The following is a 20,500-nucleotide window of genomic DNA, read 5'->3' as shown; positions in this document are numbered from 1 at the left end:
ATTTAAAGAAGTGTTTGGCCGAGGCCAATGAAACTATTCTTTTTGATGAACTTCATGTTGATAAGCAACTTTATTTTATTGAAGAACCTGTTGAAATTATGGACCGAGAGGTAAAGACTCTTAAGCAGAGTAAAATTCCTATTGTTCGAGTTAGATGGAACACCGGACGCGGTCCCGAGTTCACTTGGGAGCGTGAAGATCAGATGAAGCAGAAGTACCCGCATTTTTTCCCAGATTCTGAGTTAACCCCTGCACCTGCTTAAATTTCGGGACGAAATTTCCGTAACGGGAAGGTACTGTAACGACCCTACTTTTTCCGTTATCTTTTACCGTTAATTATTTAACGACCGTTAATTATTTTTCGTGCCACGTCATTTCTATGACCTATATTATTATTTTTGTAATAATATATTAATTATTATGTGTTATATGAATATTTGTATTCATATTTTAAATTATACGTTCCTACGAGTCGCGGATTTCTATCCGGCGAATCTTTTCGGTTTTCAAACCAACGGTCGAACTTTTGGAATTTTTAAGTCCTAATTATTTTAAATATGATATTTTAATATCATATGATTATATATAGTGTTTATATATTTTATTCGTCGCGTATTTGTTATCTCTCCGAAAAATCAATCGCGTAGTAGCGTTTGCGCGTTTCGAGTTTTGTTCGGGCATTCGGGCCGCAAGCATTTACACTTAACATCAAATTGAGCTAATGGGGCCCACCCCCTCTAAAAATTTCGGCCAAATTAGGCCTAACCCCCATTTTATTTCATTTAGTCATTTTACCTTATATTTGTTATTTCCCATTTTTCAAGATTCATGACCTAATACTTTCTCATTTCATTTTCTCTTTCTCTTTTTCTCTCTTGAAAGCCGTCACCCAACACTCCCAAAATCATCATCATCTTCATCAATTTGTTGCTTGTTTCAAGAAGCTTTCATCATAATTGGATTCACCGCATCGTTCTCTACGCATCTATACTAATCTTTTCTTCATGAGGGTATAAACCCTAACCCTAGCTTTTTAATTTTTCTTTAATTTTCTGTATTTTGATGTTATTGTGATAGTATGATGCTTATATGTTATTGTATTGTTGATTGGATGCGTAGAATTACTCGTTTGCATATGTTTTCGGTTTGATTTAATTGGGACAGCAGCTTTTTCGTGTGTTTCTGACTTTGTAACTGATATAAAAGTTAAAATAAAGTATATAAATGAGTTCCTCTCATCAAGACATTAATTTTAGACTCCGGATTCATGTCGTTTCGATTCCCGGAGCCCTAGATACGAGCAAAGTGGTATTTTGTTAAGATTGAAATGTGATTTTGGTATGAACCAGGTTTGGTCCGACTTTGTGACCATATTTGGTGACTTTAGGGTGTGTTAGTGTGTTAGGACTGATGGTGGGGCGAACTTTCATGTTCGGGTCATCCCAATCCGAGCCACGTATCACCCGTTACGCCTAAAACACGTTTTTGATTGAATTGAAGTTCCAAGTAGTGTATTGGCTGTATATCACGACTTGTGGGCTGTTCATGGTATGTTCTTGAGTGTACCAAAGTGTCGGGGGGTTTGCTTAGGCGGAGATATATGTAAGGCTCGCCGAAAACCGACACCCGGGGCTCAGGATACGACCCGATGAACTTTTGATTTAAAACTTTTGACTAATTATGAAACTTATGATATAAATAATGGATTTCATTATCATTTAATTACTTATGATAAAAAAAGTAATTATTATTATTTACAACTTATGATATATATTTATTATATCATTTAATTAATACTTATGATTTAATTAACATTTTAATTAAACATATGATAAATGATACTTCATTATTAATGGAAAATACTTATGATAAGTATTAAACTTATATTATGAGATTACTATTATAAGACTTATAATAAGGATTAATTAATTATTTAATTATTATAAGGCTTAGTTATTATTTAATTATAATTTAATTATTAAATACTTATGATTTAATAATTATAATTAGAAACTTATGATATGATTAATAATTCATTATTAATTAATAATACTTATGATATGATTTAAAATTTATTATTAATTAATAATACTTACATTAATTAAATACTTATGTTATATTAATTATACCATTTAAACTTATATTAACTTTAATAATTCATTTTAATTTAATTAAACTTATGTTATGACATAATTAGACATATTTAACTTTAATAAACGTTATAACTTACATTATTATTATAACTTACACTTTTAAAATTAATGTTGACTATGTTTGACCAAGGTTGACTTTTGAGTTGACTTTCGGTTGACTTTGACTTTCAGTTGACTTCTGTTGACTTTCTAAATAAGGAAACTTTCCTAACTTGGAAACTTTCCAAAAATAGAAACTTTCCAAAAATAGAAACTTTCCAAAAATAGAAACTTTCCAAAAATAGAAACTTTCCTAAAATAGAAACTTTCCAAAAATGGAAACCTGCTAAAAATAGAAACTTTCTAAAAATAGAAAGTGTGTGTCTGTACGCTGTTCCGATCAAACCGATGCATGTTGAGTATTGTCCTATGTCTACTTGCAACATGTACAATAGCTATCATGCTAAGACTTGACCTAAGTTAGTTATTTATATCGACCTGCTTTATTTATAGGTCGGCGTTGTGATCATTCATGATCACTTTACTTCATTTGCTGTTCGCATAATTGTGTGGTTACTTCGTTTGCTAATAAGGTGAGTTATAGTCCCATTTTCTATTTTAAATCTTTTGGGATGAGAATACATGCAATTTATTTTATATTTTGGACATAAGTGGATGTTGGTTTGAATTATTCATTGTGAGTTGAACAAAAATATTCCCTAGTCTGGTAACTGTAATCACTGGTTTCTACTGGTGAACGCGAATCCTATGGATAGATCTATCGGGTTTGACAACCCCATTTCGAGCTAGTCGCGCTAGCAATTTATAATCGGAATGTTTAGTACTTCGTATTTTGTTGTAGATACACTTGTTCGGTGTATATTATTTATTGTGTTTGGCAAGGGTAAATAAATGGTTAAGTGGTTACCAGGTGGCTCACGGAAAATGGAATAATGTTTTATTATATGTTTTCTAGCATATAATTTGGTGGTTCAAAAAGGAGTTTTTATGTTTTCAAACATAAATTTTTATTGTTTAAATTAAATATTGTTTGCAATATTAAACCTATAATTCACTCAACATTTTTGTTGACAGTTACTCGCATGTTTTATTCTCAGGTTCATGATTGATTGCTTCCGCTGTGCTTAGAGAGTCTGCATATTTATGATGGCAGCTTTTGATAAACATTAACTTGCATTCTATTTTGTTACATTAAATAGTGGGTGTTTGTTGACACTGTTTTGGTCAACCTTTGGTTAAAGTATTTATGTATAGTTTTTCTAAACTTATACATTTTAGTAGATTTCCTTTATAGGAAATCATTTTTAAATAAAGAATGCAAGGTTGTTTTATTAAATTCATATAGAGTTTCGATCAAGCTGTGGGACCAAGTGACGGAGCCGTTAAGTGTTTTGACGGAGTCGCCACATTTTGGGTACTGTAGCAATTTGAAAATACTGTAGCAAATTAGTATTTTACTTGTTCATCTTAAACGTTTTAGTTAACTTATCTAAATATCAATCGAATCAATAATCGAATATTACTATCGTTTACTAAATAACTTGAAATCATATATATTCAAATAGATATATAAACCAATAAGTTTAATGTACGGTATCATGCAATTAAAACTTTGTTACGTTTTCAAGTTATAGTATATATATGTATCTGTTTACATATAATGGTTCGCGAATCGTTGAGAACAACCGAAGGGTAATTGAATAGTTCAAAATTTTGAGATTCAACTTCATAGGCTTTGCTTATCGTGTCGAAGTCATTAATCATTTAAGATTAAGTTTAAATTTAGTCGAAATTTCCGGGTCATCACAAGTACTTATCTATGTATGCATGTATGTATTTATATTTATGTATGTATGTATGTATGCTTATGGCCCCGTTTGTTTAGAACTTAATCGACTTAATTGGACTTAATGATACAAACGGAGCCTATATTTGTTTATGTATATCCTCGCATCGTTTGGTGCATCTTGGGGCTATTTTGGCTGAAGACGACCTTCTCCGCCCTTGAGCTTAGGTGGTTTGCTTTTAGTTGTGTGGTTTCGGGAATGTCTACCGTAAAGGTGCATGAGTGGTGCTTGGTTTGTTACGGGTGATTGGCTATTTGTTTGCGCAACAACCTCCACCTCGCATGCCTTTCGAGTTATGTTTCCAATGTCATCTGGCTCTATTAATTGAGGCAACAACAGCGTCGACATATTGGCAACTTGATTGCCTCGTAAAGGCTAAATTGCAATTCACTTGGCTTTAAAACTCATGAAAATTTGATTTTACCATTTTCATGACGTCTTTTTTTTTTCCGGCTCTATACCATTTTCATGACGTCTCAATTTAATTTTTATTTTAAATTTGGTGTTTAATTTTTATTTTACTAATTAAAAAAAAATAAAAAAAATTTGTAGATATTGGCCGGAGGTTAGAAAGTGATTCATCACATAACCAAATATAATCAAACTTGATTATAGATAATTAAAAATAAATGGAGATGCGGGGGATCGAACCCCGTGCCTCTCGCATGCAAAGCGAGCGCTCTACCATTTGAGCTACATCCCCGTTTTGCAATTTTTATTACATAAATACAAATTTTGTTAGTACTTACATATAATATAATTCATAAAGTACATCAGATAATTTGTGGTGCTGAGTAAAGGATACTTTCTGGTTCTCCTGAAACCCTTTGAATAAAATCTTTTGCTCTCAATTTTCTTCTCTGGATAAAGCTTGCTGCTTTGTGATATATATACATGGCTTGTTTGATCTCTAATTTGCCATTTTCTCCCCTGTTTGCCTGTGATAACAGACCTTTTTGCACACCAATTCACAAACACACAGTTTCTGCCACTGGAGGTACATTTAATATCCAAATGTAAATAATTATTTTTTTCGCTTTGTTATGTTTATTATATTAAGGTGCTATTAAATTTCTTAATCAGGGTCAGTTTTCCGTTTTTTGTTTTCAAATGTAAATTATACGGTACTTCGGTTTTCTATGGGTATAATTGAAGTTTTGATTTCTATGTAAATAAGATGATACTTGTATAAGTTAAGTTTTTTAATTTAGTTAGGTTAAATCAAATAATTATAGGATCTGCCAAACACTGAAAAAAGATGTGAAATTTTAGGCTTGCAATAAGATAAGATATCCATTGATAAGAAAACCATATATTTGTTCTGTATATAAATCTGAAAATAAAACACAACCAAATTTATGTTTTCTTGAACTTTATGAACACATTAATTTCGGAAGTTATGGAAATGTCTTGCTTATCTTAGAACATCACTTGACTGCAGGACGATCACGTCGTATTTCTTTTACTGTAAAAACTACAAGTGGGAGATCTGAGTCCTCAACCTCTTTGAACATTGTTGAGTCCGTCCAAAATGTTGTAAGTCCTCTGTTAGTGCGTGTCTTGCACATTCAAGTGACAAAATGGGCGGCCTTTGTAATGGGTCAAATGACACTTATAGGATAGAGGTTGACCAAAAAGGGATATTCATGTTCTTACCATTTCAAGCATAGCGAGACCAAAGGAAGAAGCTTGTGCGACAGTTGTGGGACTACAATTTTGTGGATTATACCATCAAAATTGTTACTGATTAAAATGGTCCCCCTTTTGGTGGTAAAATAATCCTTAGATACCTTGAACTGATAAAAAAAAAAGAGTTGAATACATACAACTAGAAGAACTTGGGTCCTTTTTTGGGCCATTCACTCTTCACTATATTGACTTAGGGCAATTCTCAACCAATTTGACCTGTTTAACCCATTTGACCCGTTAGATATCTTAAATTGATCATAGAAAAAAGAAGTTGAATATGTACAATGAGAATGAAATTGGGTACATTAATTTGGCTTTCTAGTTCCAATTAATATTTTTCGTTCCTTTAGTCTTAAAAAACTTGTATATGCCTTCCATTTGAACAGTGGGATAAACCTGAAGATCGACTTGCTCTTTTGGGATTGGGATTTTCATCCGTTGTAGCTTTATGGGCATCACTTAATGTCGTCACGGTAACATGCTTACTCATTCATTATCCTTTTTAGGATTCATAGATAACTGAGGTATGTTATGGCTTAATGGTGCCCAAATGGGTGGATCAAAACATTTTCCAGATTATTATATTATTATATTACTCTTATTTGCAAACAGTTGTTCTGTCAATATGAGTAGAAAAATCGTAACAATCTACTCTTTGAACATGATTAATTAGGCATATTTAGCATTAGCTTTTGTTATAGTAAGTTTTGTTCAATAAATATCTTGACTTTCTATTTTTATTGTAAGTAGGCTATCGACAAACTTCCTGTTGTCCCAGGAGTATTTGAACTCATTGGCATTTTGTTCTCGACAGTAAGTAATTTATGCAGCAATGTTCCATACATAAAATGAACAATTCTACCCCAAGTTTTTCACTTTTTTAATTAGATATTATTGATTGATTTTTTAAACTATTACCTGTATTTCATTGACTTTCAGTGGTTCGTGTATCGCTATCTCTTATTCAAACCGGACAGGTAAAACGTTCTGTATTTCCATCATCAATTGTTTTTAACAATGTTTTTATTTACACCAGAACGTATCCAACTGGGCCATATTGGCTATTGTTTGTATTGAACTGAATAATAAAGACTTATGCTATATGCTATAAGCTTCCAAAACTTGCTATTATTTGTATCTTACCTCCTGTAACATGTAAAGCCGATGATGTGGCACCTGTTATGGTGATGTGGTTAGGACGTGGCATAATATATGGCTACCATGTTGTTGACAAGTGGTGTAATTTGCTGAGTCAGTGATGTACTTTTTGATTCATTCATGAGTTATATATATGTTGATGTTTTACAGGAAAGAGTTGGTTCAGATCATCAACAAGTCGTTATCTGATGTTATCGGTCAATAATATGCGACGAATCAGAATAAGAGTTAATACAGCGAATGATGTAGTTCTGTACCATTGTATTGTGTTATGGTGATCGACCTTTGGATACTAGAAACTTGTATATTTATCAAGTTAACTCTAGGCCGTGATCTATTTTGTAAAAACAATTGATGTTTTCTGTCATTGTGTGTATTGTGAATATGTTATGAGATGTCATCACAAAAGCCCAAGAAACGCCAGTAGCGTTTGTTGCAAATTTTAGGTGTGGCATAGGTGAAAGACAAACGCTGATCGTGCATATATTTTCCAAGAGGTTAATATGCATGTTCAATACGTTTAAAAGAGGTTTAAGGATCTTAGAACTTAGCTCTCCGGTCCGGCTACCGTGAATAACCCTGGTCGACATGATGATGTCGGCGGGGTGGCTAGGTGATTAAGTCCACCTTCGATGATGGTCGTCGATCGAAGGCCCAAATAAGGCTGTAGGAAACCGTCGAGAGTGACTAACCTGTTAACCTTTGATGGACGATGATAGTGAATACGTATTGTAAGCCTACGTAAAGTGTGATGTCCCTTGGAATGATAATTAGGGTTAGTATATATAGGTCAACCCTAATTCGAGAACCATCCAAGATAATGATAATTTCTTCCATAACAAACTCCCCAGAATTTCGGATGTATTTATGAAAAAGATATCAACTTGGTGACCAAGTAACCGCCGCACCGGGAACGAAGGTATTCAATACACCACCGCATGCCGCATGCCGCATACCGCATATAAAGTATGCGCATACGCACGCCGACATTTGCCCGCACGCGTATAGTATGTGCATACGGGATGCGGTATCATTATGTCCCCCCAGTTTGATGTTATATGACGCAAGACATATGATATCAAACTATTAAGCTAAAAAGAAAAACAAGAAAACGGCCAGCATTAAATTCTTCGCGTGCGTTTCGAGGTCATTAAATGCCTGTCACTGTCGCAGAAGCCCATTCGGCTGACAAGACATAAAGTGACAGTGGGCAGGCGCGTGTGAGCTATGCGCTCAACATTTGGTACAACAAACAGAAACCCACGCGCATACAACAAACATCGACCGTCGGTTGTTTAACATGAAATGTCCCGTTCATATTGATTATAAACGTTCCATATTAATTGATTTCTTCGCGAGGTTTTGACCTCTATATGAGACGTTTTTCAAAGACTGCATTCATTTTTAAAACAACCATAACCTTTATTTTATCGATAAAGGTTTAAAAAGCATTACGTAGATTATCAAATAATGATAATCTAAAATATACCGTTTACACACGACCATTACATAATGGTTTTTTACACACGACCATTACATAATGGTTTACAATAAGAATATATTACATCAAAAATAAGTTTCTTGAATGCAGTTTTTACATAATATCATACAAGCATGGACTCCAAATCTTGTCCTTATTTTAGTATGCAACAGCGGAAGCTCTTAATAATCACCTGAGAATAAACATGCTTAAAACGTCAACAAAAATGTTGGTGAGTTATAGGTTTAACCTATATATTATCAAATCATAATAATAGACCACAAGATTTCATATTTCAATATACATCCCATACATAGAGATAAAATTCATTCATATGGTGAACACCTGGTAATCGACATTAACAAGATGCATATAAGAATATCCCCTATCATTCCGGAAAATCCTTCGGACATGATAAAAACGAATTCGAAGTACTAAAGCATCCGGTACTTTGGATGGGGCTCGTTAGGCCCAATAGATCTATCTTTAGGATTCGCGTCAATTAGTAGATCGGTTTACTAATTCTTAGGTTACCAAGCAAAAGGGGCATATTCGGCTTCGATCATTCACCCATATAATGTAGTTTCATTTACTTGTGTCTATTTCGTAAAACATTTATAAAACTGCATGTATTCTCATCCCAAAATATTAGATTTTAAAAGTGGGACTATAACTCACTTTCACATATTTTTACTTCGTCGGGAAGTAAGACTTGGTCAGTGGTCGATTCACGAACCTATAACAAATATGTACATATATATCAAAGTATGTTCAAAATATATTTACAACATTTTTAATACGTTTTACTGTTTTAAGTTTATTAAGTCAGCTGTCCTCGTTAGTAACCTACAACTAGTTGTCCACAGTTAGATGTACAGAAATAAATCGATATATATTATCTTGAATCAATCCACGACCCAGTGTATACACGTCTCAGGCTAGATCACAACTCAAAGTATATATATTTTTGGAATCAACCTCAACCCTGTATAGCTAACTCCAACATTACTGCATATAGAGTGTCTATGGTTGTTCCAAATAATATATACATGGGTTGATATGATATGTCAAAACATTTGCATACGTGTCTATGGTATCCCAAGATTACATAATATATTAGAATACATGTAATACAATATGAGTTAGCTAGGATATGATTAATATAGATATAGAACATGTGTTTAGTTGATTTTAAAAGTCAAGTTAGAAGGATTAACTTTTGTTTGCGAACAAGTTTAGAATTAACTAAACTATGTTCTAGTGATTTCAAGTTTAAACCTTCGAATAAGGTAGTTTTATATATATGAATCGAATGATGTTATGAACATCATTACTACCTCAAGTTTAGTAGGTAAACCTACTGGAAGTGACAAGAAATGATCTAGCTTCAAAGGATCTTGGATGTCTTGAAAGTTCTTGAAGTAGAATCATGACACGAAAACAAGTTCAAGTAAGATTATCACTCGAATTAAGATAGTTATAGTTATAGGAATTGAATCAAAGTTTGTATATGAGTATTACCTTGATTTAGAATGATATCTTACTGTAAACAACAAGGATTTCTTGAAGTTGGATGATCACTTTATAAGATTGGAAGTGAGCTAGTAAACTTGGAAGTATTCTTGATTTTATGAAACTAGAACTTGTAGAATTTATGAAGAACACTTAGAACTTGAAGATAGAACTTGAGAGAGATCAATTAGATGAAGAAAATTGAAGAATGAAAGTGTTTGTAGGTGTTTTTGGTCGTTGGTATATGGATTAGATATAAAGGATGTATAATTTTGTTTACATGTAAATAGTCATGAATGATTACTAATACTTTTGTAATTTTATGAGATATTTCATGCTAGTTGTCAAATGATGGTTCCCACATGTGTTAGGTAACTCACATGGGCTGCTAAGAGCTGATCATTGGAGTGTATATACCAATAGTACATACATCTAAAAGCTGTGTATTGTACGAGTACGAATACGGGTGCATACGAGTAGAATTATTGATGAAACTCAACGAGGATGTAATTGTAAGCATTTTTGTTAAGTAGAAGTATTTTGATAAGTGTCTTGAAGTCTTTCAAAAGTGTATGAATACATATTAAAACACTACATGTATATACATTTTAACTGAGTCGTTAAGTCATCGTTAGTCGTTACATGTAAATGTTGATTTGAAACCTTTAAGTTAACGATCATGTTAAATGTTGTTAACCCAATGTTTATTATATCTAAAGAGATGTTAAATTGTTACATTATCATGATATTATGATATATAATATATCTTAGTATGATATATATACAGTTAAATGTCGTTACAACGATAATCGTTACATATATGTCTCGTTTCGAAATCATTAAGTTAGTAGTCTTATTTTTACATATGTAGTTCATTGTTAATACACTTAATGATATATTTACTTATCATTTAACATAATTAACCAAGTGTATCAATATCTTAATATGATTCATATGTACTTAGTAAGACGTTGATATAACGATAATCGTTATATATATCGTTTCGACTTTCTTAATTCAATAAACACAATTTTATGTATATAACTCATTGTTAAAATACCTAATGAGATACTTACTTATCATAATATCATGTTAACTATATATATAATCATATATATGTCATCATATAGTTTTTACAAGTTTTAACGTTCGTGAATCACCGGTCAACTTGGGTGGTCAATTGTCTATATGAAACCTATTTCAATTAATCAAGTCTTAACAAGTTTGATTGCTTAACATGTTGGAAATACTTAATCATGTAAATAACAATTTCATTTAATATATATAAATATGGAAAAGTTCGGGTCACTACATAACACGTGTACGCTCCTGATTAATTTTGCCACCCCATGTTTGCCTATAAATACACGCAAAAAAATCCTCATTTCTACCCTTTCTGCCAAATCGTCTCCAATACGCTGCTCAAATCAATTCCGATTAGAAGTCGTGTATTTCCGGCCATTCATAGAAGGTCAGTAAATCTCCGTTCACCCTTTATTAAATGACGAAAGCGAACGAAACCTTTGTAGATAGTGTAGAATCTGTCATTGAGCAGAAACATATAGATTCTTTAATTAAGCAATACCCGTCGTTAACACAGTATAATCTGGTGCCCACCAACGCGCCCATGAGCCACCGGAGAAAAAGGTGGCCATTTACGAACACGCGTTTAAGCACGGAAACTTTAGGGTGCCACCATCAGACTTTTTCCTAGGTGTGTTAGATCATTACCACGTAGGGTTAGGGCAGTTACATCCATACGCAATAGGAAAAATAGTCCTGTTCGAAATGTGGTGTACTGCTCTAAACAAGGTACCCATGGTCAATGTGTTTTGCCATTTATACCGTCTCACCACGTACCATAAGTCCTGGTTTACGTTTTTCGCACGCCAAAACTTCACAAAAACACCCAAATCAAATGCCGGCCAATGGAAAGAAACCTTCTTCTTTATTGACCAAACCGTCGTGGGCACAAGTTTTCCGCAAACCTTAGTTTGGTGCGAAGGGGTAGCAAAAGATGTAAACAAAACCCCAAAACTGGACGACGAAGAAACCAAGCAACTCGCGGAGTGAACAAACGCACAGCTTGTCCACCACGTCTAAGGAAACGTAATGCTGCGTCTGGGAAAGATATCCGCCCATTGGCCATGGGAGGATCTGCGACCAGCCATAGTCGCACCGAATGGCAAGGGTAGGAATAGTAACGTGTATATCTATCTTACGCAGCCACATATGTCTGTGACTAACCCTCGTCTATGTATGCAGAGATGAAGATGAAGAAGGTGTTAACCACAGAAGAGATTGCGACGATCTCATTTCGCAAACAGAAAATAAATGAGCCCCTTGAGCAGGAAAAATCAGGCGAGAATGAGGTACTTGCCCCGCAAACATCGGGAAACAAACGCAAAACGACCGCAGACCCATCAACTGCCGCATCCAAGAAGAAGAAACTGACCCCGAAACAAAGGGAGGATATGCGGAATGACAACTTCATTCCTGTAGAGCAGCCATCCACAAATCTTCCACCTCCAACCACGGGTTAGCATCACATTACCACTGCTTCTGTTAAGTTATGACGATATTAACTAACCAATGCATCTGCGCAGAGCATCTGGACGACACACACCACACGCCACCGCAGGCAAATCCAGACCTTGAAGCTACCGCCACGTCAAGAGATAAAGCTATACATCTTGATTCTGATTCTACACCAACTCCACCACGCGGTAGCTTCCGCCTCTCTAACCTGGCCCAGCTTACCCAATCCTCCGCAGAGAATGCCGCTGAACAGTCTGCTTTTCTGCAACAAATTTTCCCGGCCGAATTTCGCGAGCAACTAGCCGCACTGCCCTTCCACCAAGCGCACAACGCCTTTATCCAAAACGGCCTTGTGTTTTTTGGCATGTTCGCAGATGGAGTACGTCGTGCTACGAATCTGTACCAATTGGCCATGCGGAAAGAAACTGAGCTAGGCTTGCTACAAGCGGGTGTTGATCAGTTGAGGAACGATAGGAGGGACGCAGAGGAGGCACGCAAGGCTGCCGAGGCGTCTGCGGATGAAATGAAAACTTCCTTGATTGCGGAAAGGAAGAAAAATCAAGAGCTGAAGGGGGCTGTTGATCAGGCCAAGGGTGAAGCGGAACGTTTGCGGGCTGACCTGGATAGGGTCAGCCGAGAGAAGGATGACGCGGTAACTGGCCGCGAGTTGGCAGAGGCGGACTTGTTGAAGCTTCGCACCTCCCTCTCCACCATTGCGCAAAAGGTAATGGACTCGGACCCCGTGTGTAAAGTTCAATGCCTATGTGGATGCGGTGAAGGAGCATGACCGCAATAAGGTGATGCTTGAGGTGATTAAAGGATGCAACCTTACGCTACCATATTCCCAGATTGTACAGAAATACTTGAAGGAAGGTACAGCTGAGGCGCTCCTTGAAGCTGAGCAGGCCATCCAGTCCATCCCTATCCGATAGGGATGGACTGGATGGCCTGCTCAGCTTCAAGGAACGCCTCAGCTGTACCTTCCTTTAGGGATGAGCGTGGTACCATACCGGTACCGAACCGTACCGAACCGGTTGGTACCGCTTCATTTTTTACCCTTTGAGTGAGTACCGAATACCGTATCGATATAACCGGTTCGGTATGAATACAGTACCGGTACGGTAAAAAGAGGTACTATACCGCTTGGTACCGAACTAAATAATAGATAAACTAATATTTTCTGCAAAGTTAAAATAATTACTTGTTTCTACATCTTGTTATACCATTCACTTGTTTCTACATCTTGTTATACCATTCACTGTAATGTAGGGATGTTATGTGAAAATGACAATGCATAGTATCTTTACACTATTGATTTTTAAGTTCATCCATACATATTATTGTTATACTATTATATCATTCGAATACAATTTTTAATGTCTAAAAACATATAAAAGATGTGTGGATATAGAAGGGAGTATCTATGAGTTTACAATAAATGATTTGATAAAAAGATGTATGAAGTCTGATAAGCAGATTTATTAAAACAATCGAAAGTTATAAAATTACTGAAACACGTAAGTTTTAACGAAAATGTATTATTAAAATTTGAAAACATAAAAGACACTCTTCAAAAAGCTCTTAATCCTCAACCACTTGCTTCCCTTTTCCTCTTGCATTTTGATTGTTTATCATGTCTTCAATTGCTACATTTATAATAAAAAACGAATTACTTTAACAATACAGAAGATAAGATACAAACTAAGTTCATAATTCATTTTAATTACCTATAACGACATCGTCATCATGTAATATATCATCTATCTCATCTAAAATTGGCTTCCTCGACTTTCTCACCCAATCTTGTGTACAAATCAAAGCCTCAATAATGGCGGCTGACAAATTTGATCTATATGGGTCAAGAACACGGCCGCTCGTGCTAAAAGCCGATTATGATGAAACGGTGGAAATTTGTATCGCCAATATATCTGAAAAAATACAACTCATAAATAATAATACTATAAAATAATGATGTAAAAAAGTTAATATAAGTTACCTTTAGCCATGCGAGATACTATTGGGAACCTAATAGCATTTACTTTCCACCACCTAAGTATGTCAAACCCGTTAGTTAAGTTAATTTTGGGCTCTTTCAGATATCTCTTTAATTCAGTCTCATATGAATCCAAGTTGTTTCCTTCACCACTTAAAAATTCCCCTAGAAAGTCATTACCAACATCCGCTGCAACTTCATTACAAGTTTCTTGAGATCCCAAATTACCTCCAACGTGGTCAATTCGAGCTTGATAAGCTTTCTGACATGGGATTTTCTTCAGTTATGGTATACGCAATCATCTTTTTAAATGCGTGTGCAAGAAAAGATGATTTCATAGTCGGATCCAACAAAATGGCAAAATACATATAGTCGTTAAGCTTATCAAACTCCCCCCAATACTTATCATATTTAACTCTCATTGCTGCACCCATATGATAAAAATTGGGTTTAGTCTCCCAGACCTGTAGATGTCTGTCTACATCTAAAACCTCACCGAAGAATATATGAGCTAAGGGCTTGGAAGTGGCTGAAACAGTTTCCGTTTTATTCTTAAATTTCTCCAAAAAATCAACCAATTCCTTACATACATCAAAATCAGAATTCTCGGGCACTCTTTTTTGAAGATCGTGATAATAACTTTTATCCACACGTTCATAAGCAAAAAATACATCTCTTAACTCAACAGCAATTTTCAACATGTCATGTGTGGAATTCCATCTAGTAGCACAATCACCACACAAAAATCTCTTTGATTCATTACTTGAATCTCGCATACACTTTTTAAACATGGAGATTCTTTGTGTTGAGAGTCTAATATACCTAATCGCCTTTGTTACACATTCAATATGATAGATATTCTCTTTTAAACCATCTTTCACAATAAGGTTTAGAATATGAGCCATACACCTAACATGAAAATGCTTCCCACCATTGTATAAATTAGGCAACTTTCTAATCAAGTACTCGAGTGCCTTGTCATTACTAGAAGCATTGTCAACTGTCATCGTCATAACATTTTTTATCCCCCAATCATGTACACACTCTAACAAAGCACGACCTATATCATCTCCCTTGTGACTATCAATGGGTTTAAAGTTAATAATTCTTTTATGCATTACCCAGTCGTCATCAATGAAATGGGTCGTGAGAACCATATAGTTCATTCTTTGACAAGAAGATGTCCAAGTATCTGTGGTAAAGTGAACGACATTTGTCGGTTTGCTTAAATAAGACAACAATTTATATCGTTCCTCTACATAATATTTTCCAACATCCCTAGATATAGTGTGGCGTGATGGCAATGTAACCCTATCATTTAAAGAATTAATCAACTCTACAAAAGCTTCATTTTCTAGAAGTTTAAATGGGCACTCTGCAACAACAAACATGTTTAATATAGCCTTTTTAATTCTAACCTCATCATGCTTCCACTTTTGCACACTAGCTTCTCCGTTAGCTCCTTTTTCTAGCGTTAAGGTAGTTTGTGTCGATTTAGCAATATTTTGGGCCAATCTTGTACAACCTTTTAAGTGCTTATTGAGACCGGTAGTACCGTTTCTAATGGGATCAGCTCTTATGAAATTCTCGCAATACTTGCACTTTCCATATTTTCGTTTTACTCCATCTTTTTCTTCTAGAAAAATTCATTTAAAATGTTCCCAACACTTCGCTCTCTCCTTTCCATAACCTTCTCCATCTTCATCTTGCACTTTTTGAGCTTTACTATGTTGTTCTTTTCCTTTGTTTGTGCGTTTTCTTTTACCACTGTTATCAATAATGTTCGCTTTCTCACTTGTCTCATCACCCGAATCTGATTCAATGATCTCATAAGGCGTTTCCTCAACAACCGTTTCTCCCTAAACACACATAATATATCCATTAGATAACTATATGTAAACAAGATAATAATTGTAAAAGTAATATACAATAATATACGTGTAAACAAGATAATAAAAATTGTAAACAAGATAATCAGTAGTAGTAATAATAAAGTATTATTGATAATGCTAAAAACGAACATATATTTCATAGCATTATTCCTCAAGAAAGACAAGCTTTTAGTTGCAATTGTTCTATTTACAAGTGATATTCGTTTAAATAATAAAAGGTGAAGACAAAAGACAGATTCGACGAATTGAAGACGCAAACGACCAAAAAGCTCAAAAGTACAAAAGACAATCAAAGAGGTTCCAATTATTGATAAGAAACGTCTCGAAATTACAAGAGTACAAGATTCAAAACGCAAAGTACAAGATATTAAATTGTACGCAAGGACGTTCGAAAATCCGGAACCGGGACCAGAGTCAACTCTCAACGCTCGACGCAACGGACTAAAAATTACAAGTCAACTATGCACATAAATATAATATAATATTTAAATAATTCTTATAATTATTTAATATATTATATTTATATTTAAACCGTCGGTAAACAAAGAGCCAAACTCCTCTGAGCTGTAAAAGTAAACTCCGCGACTCGCGGAGTTTGAAGGCCAAAAAGGCCGCGAGTCGCGGAGCCCCAAATTCAGAAACCCCCTATAAAGCTCGCGCATTCTGATCGTAAAATCATCATCTTTTTTCTCCTCATTCATACGATATATTTATATTTATAATTTATATTTTAATTTTAATTTTAATTATAATTCTAATAATAAGGATATGTTAGCGAATATTGTAAGGGTGTAAGTCGAAATTCTGTCCGTGTAACGCTACGCTATTTTTAATCATTGTAAGTTATGTTCAACCTTTTTACATTAATGTCTCGTAGCTAAGTTATTATTATGCTTATTTAAAACGAAGTAATCATGATGTTGGGCTAATTACTAAAATTGGGTAATTGGGCTTTGTACCATAATTGGGGTTTGGACAAAAGAACGACACTTGTGGAAATTAGACTATGGGCTATTAATGGGCTTTATATTTGTTTAACTAAATGATAGTTTGTTAATGTTAATATAAAGATTTACAATTGGGCGTCCCTATAAATTACCATATACACTCAATCGGACACGATGGGCGGGGTATTTATATATACGAATAATCGTTCATTTAACCGGACACGGGAATGGATTAATAGTCACTAGAATAATTAAAACAGGGGTGAAATTATGTACAAGGACACTTGGTATAATTGATAACAAAATATTAAAACCTTGGGTTACACTCAGTCGACATCCTGGTGTAATTATTAAACAAAGTATTAAAATCTTGTTACAGTTTAAGTCCCCAATTAGTTGGAATATTTAACTTCGGGTATAAGGATAATTTGACGAGGACACTCGCATTTTATATTTATGACTGATGGACTGTTATGGACAAAAACCAGACGGACATATTAAATAATCCAGGACAAAGGACAATTAACCCATGGGCATAAAACTAAAATCAACACGTCAAACATCATGATTACGAAAGTTTAAATAAGCATAATTCTTTTATTTCATATTTAATTTCCTTTATTTTATATTTAATTGCACTTCTAATTATCGCATTTTTATTTATTGTTATTGTATTTAATTGCACTTTTAATTATCGTACTTTTTAATTATCGCAAGTTTATTTTATCGCACTTTTATTATTCGCAATTTCATTATCGTTATTTACTTTACGCTTAAAATTAAGTCTTGTATTTAGTTATTATTTTACATTTGGTTTTAACTGCGACTAAAGTTTTAAAATCGACAAACCGGTCATTAAACGGTAAAAACCCCCTTTATAATAATAATATTACTTATATATATATATTTGTATTTTTATAAAAGTAAACTAATATAGCGTTAAGCTTTGTTTAAAAAGATTCCCTGTGGAACGAACCGGACTTACTAAAAACTACACTACTGTACGATTAGGTACACTGCCTATAAGTGTTGTAGCAAGGTTTAAGTATATCCATTCTATAAATAAATAAATATCTTGTGTAAAATTGTAGCATATTTAATAGTATTTCCTGCAAAAATTTAATAACTATTTTATACCACTCCACTACCACATCAAGTATTTTTGGCGCCGCTGCCGGGGAACTCTCTTAAAAGCCGGAAGCGCAACACTAATATAAAAAAAAAAAAAAAATTTAGTTAACTTTTATTAAAATTCGTTTTTGTAAAAATACGTTTTAATTATTCGAAAATATAAAAAAAAACAAAAATTTATGTATTTTTAGGAGTTTGGTAAATATTTAAGTTTTATAAAGTTTCTTTGTATTTATAAAAACATAAGTTTTATTTAAGTATTTTGTTTTTATTTAAAAACATATAAATATAAAAAAAATATATATATATATAAATCTAGTTTTAAGATTTTTATTTATAAAATTATAAAGTGATTCTATTTTTATTTAAGTTTTAAATATAAAGTTTTATTAATACACATATTTAAAAACAGAAAATAAAATAAATAAATAAATAAAGAAAAACGCGTTGAAATTAAACCTGTCAGTTGAAATTCTGAACCCCGCGACTCGCGGGGTTTGATGCATTAAATACCGCAACTCGCGGAGGTATTTTGACACGCGACAGAAGCCCTAATCAGGCATTAATTACGAAGTTATTATTATTATTATTTATTAATTAAAACCCTAATTATGTTTTTAGTTTTTAATTAGTTTTTAGTTTTTATTATTATTTTGTATATTTTGTTTAAATTAGTTTAATTAATTTGTAAAATTAGTAGTTTTATTAAATAAATAATATAAAAATAATATTTTTATAAAAATTGTAATTTTTACAACTTTTTGTATATTTTTATATTTTGTCCCTTTTTAATCGCTTTAGCGTAACTTTTGTATTTTTTCGCTCATATTTAATTTTAAACTTAGTTTTTGCTATAGTTATTTTTACTCCTAGATTTTTAGGCTTTGCCGTAGAATTCCTTAAGTGCTTTTTCTTAGATTAAGATTTAGGTACTTTAGAATTTTGCGACGCCTTTTTAAGTTTTAGTTTCTTTTTAAGTTATTTCCATTTGGGATATAGTTTTTCCTGTAAGCTTTAATATTTTTAGACGACTTTTACCTATGTATCAATTATCATTCCAATTAGTAATATCAATTTGCGATTATAATTTTAAGTTAGTTGTAGTAATAAGGTTAGGTTAGTCAAGTATTTTTAAGTTTTTATAAGTTTCTTTTATTTTTCCGTCACCTTTTATTTTTCAACCATTTTTCTTTTTCGACCTTTTTCGACGAACTCTTTTTCTTTCTTATTTCTCGCTATTCTAGTTTTAGGACATAGATTTTTATTCTACTTCTTATCTAAATTTCTTAAAATTACAAAAATTTATTTTGAGTGGTTAAATTAATAGACATCAAAATTTTCTGGTTCGTAGTAATAGTTGGATTTGTACGTGGACCGGGTTATTGGAGCCAAACAGTCCTCAATTATATTGAGACCAAACGAATCCTGCCCCTCTGCTGCATCTTTTGGCTATTCGAAACGTGGGCAAAATCAGAAAAGTTTATTGGTTGGATAACTTATTATAATTTTTCTTTCCTTTTAAAAACTAATAGGATATTCAGTGAATGCACCGAGCAAGACGTTCACCACCTTTTGTACGTTCACCACCTGTAACTAGATCAAGACATTTAGCAAATATAACCGCCGTTGATTTTTCTTTAGAATCGTCATCCAGTAGACCAAGTACTTCAGTTCAAATTTCCGATAATCCATTTTTTGAACCCGACCTCACAATTGAGAATCCGGAAAATATTCAGGAACGGTTCGTAGATCCTGAACCATTAAACTTTCCTCCGGAGCCACCAATTATTCAAACAGAGATTGTTGAGGAACGAACCATTAAATCAGAATCATCTAGTGATACCGATTCAACAAATTCAATTATGGAGAATCTGGAACCTTTAAGTATGGAAGACCGAATGAGAGCTAAACGCACTGGCCAAGGTCACGCAATTACTCATCCAGACATTAATGCGCCAGATTATGAAATCAAAGGAAAAATTCTACACATGGTGACTAATCAATGCCAATTTAGTGGTGCGCCGAAGGAAGATCCAAATGAACATCTACGTACCTTTAATAGGATTTGCACACTATTTAAAATCCGAGAAGTGGAGGATGAACAGATATATCTCATGTTATTTCCCTGGACTTTAAAGGGAGAAGCCAAAGATTGGTTGG

The 20,500-nt window shown here is 33.7% G+C and overlaps 1 protein-coding gene and 1 non-coding gene across 2 annotated transcripts; one reads left to right on the top strand and one right to left on the bottom strand.

The window, feature by feature from the left end:
* Nucleotides 1-4,630: 4,630 nt before the first annotated feature.
* On the bottom strand, nt 4,631-4,703 carry TRNAA-UGC (transfer RNA alanine (anticodon UGC)). The gene has a single exon. It is a non-coding gene; the product is annotated as a tRNA-Ala (tRNA).
* Nucleotides 4,704-4,789: 86 nt separating this feature from the next.
* Nucleotides 4,790-7,214, top strand: LOC139843455 (protein CURVATURE THYLAKOID 1C, chloroplastic). Its single transcript, XM_071833535.1, has 6 exons — nt 4,790-4,997; nt 5,442-5,536; nt 6,076-6,162; nt 6,440-6,502; nt 6,629-6,666; nt 6,998-7,214. Exons 1-6 carry the CDS (start codon nt 4,895-4,897, stop codon nt 7,050-7,052), a joined length of 441 nt encoding a protein of 146 aa, XP_071689636.1. The 5' UTR covers nt 4,790-4,894; the 3' UTR covers nt 7,053-7,214.
* The last annotated feature ends 13,286 nt before the right edge of the window (nt 7,215-20,500 follow it).

This window comes from Rutidosis leptorrhynchoides, chromosome 4 (assembly GCF_046630445.1).
Source record: "Rutidosis leptorrhynchoides isolate AG116_Rl617_1_P2 chromosome 4, CSIRO_AGI_Rlap_v1, whole genome shotgun sequence".
NCBI classification, from domain to species: Eukaryota; Viridiplantae; Streptophyta; class Magnoliopsida; order Asterales; family Asteraceae; genus Rutidosis; species Rutidosis leptorrhynchoides.
This window is presented reverse-complemented; position numbering and strand designations above follow the sequence as displayed.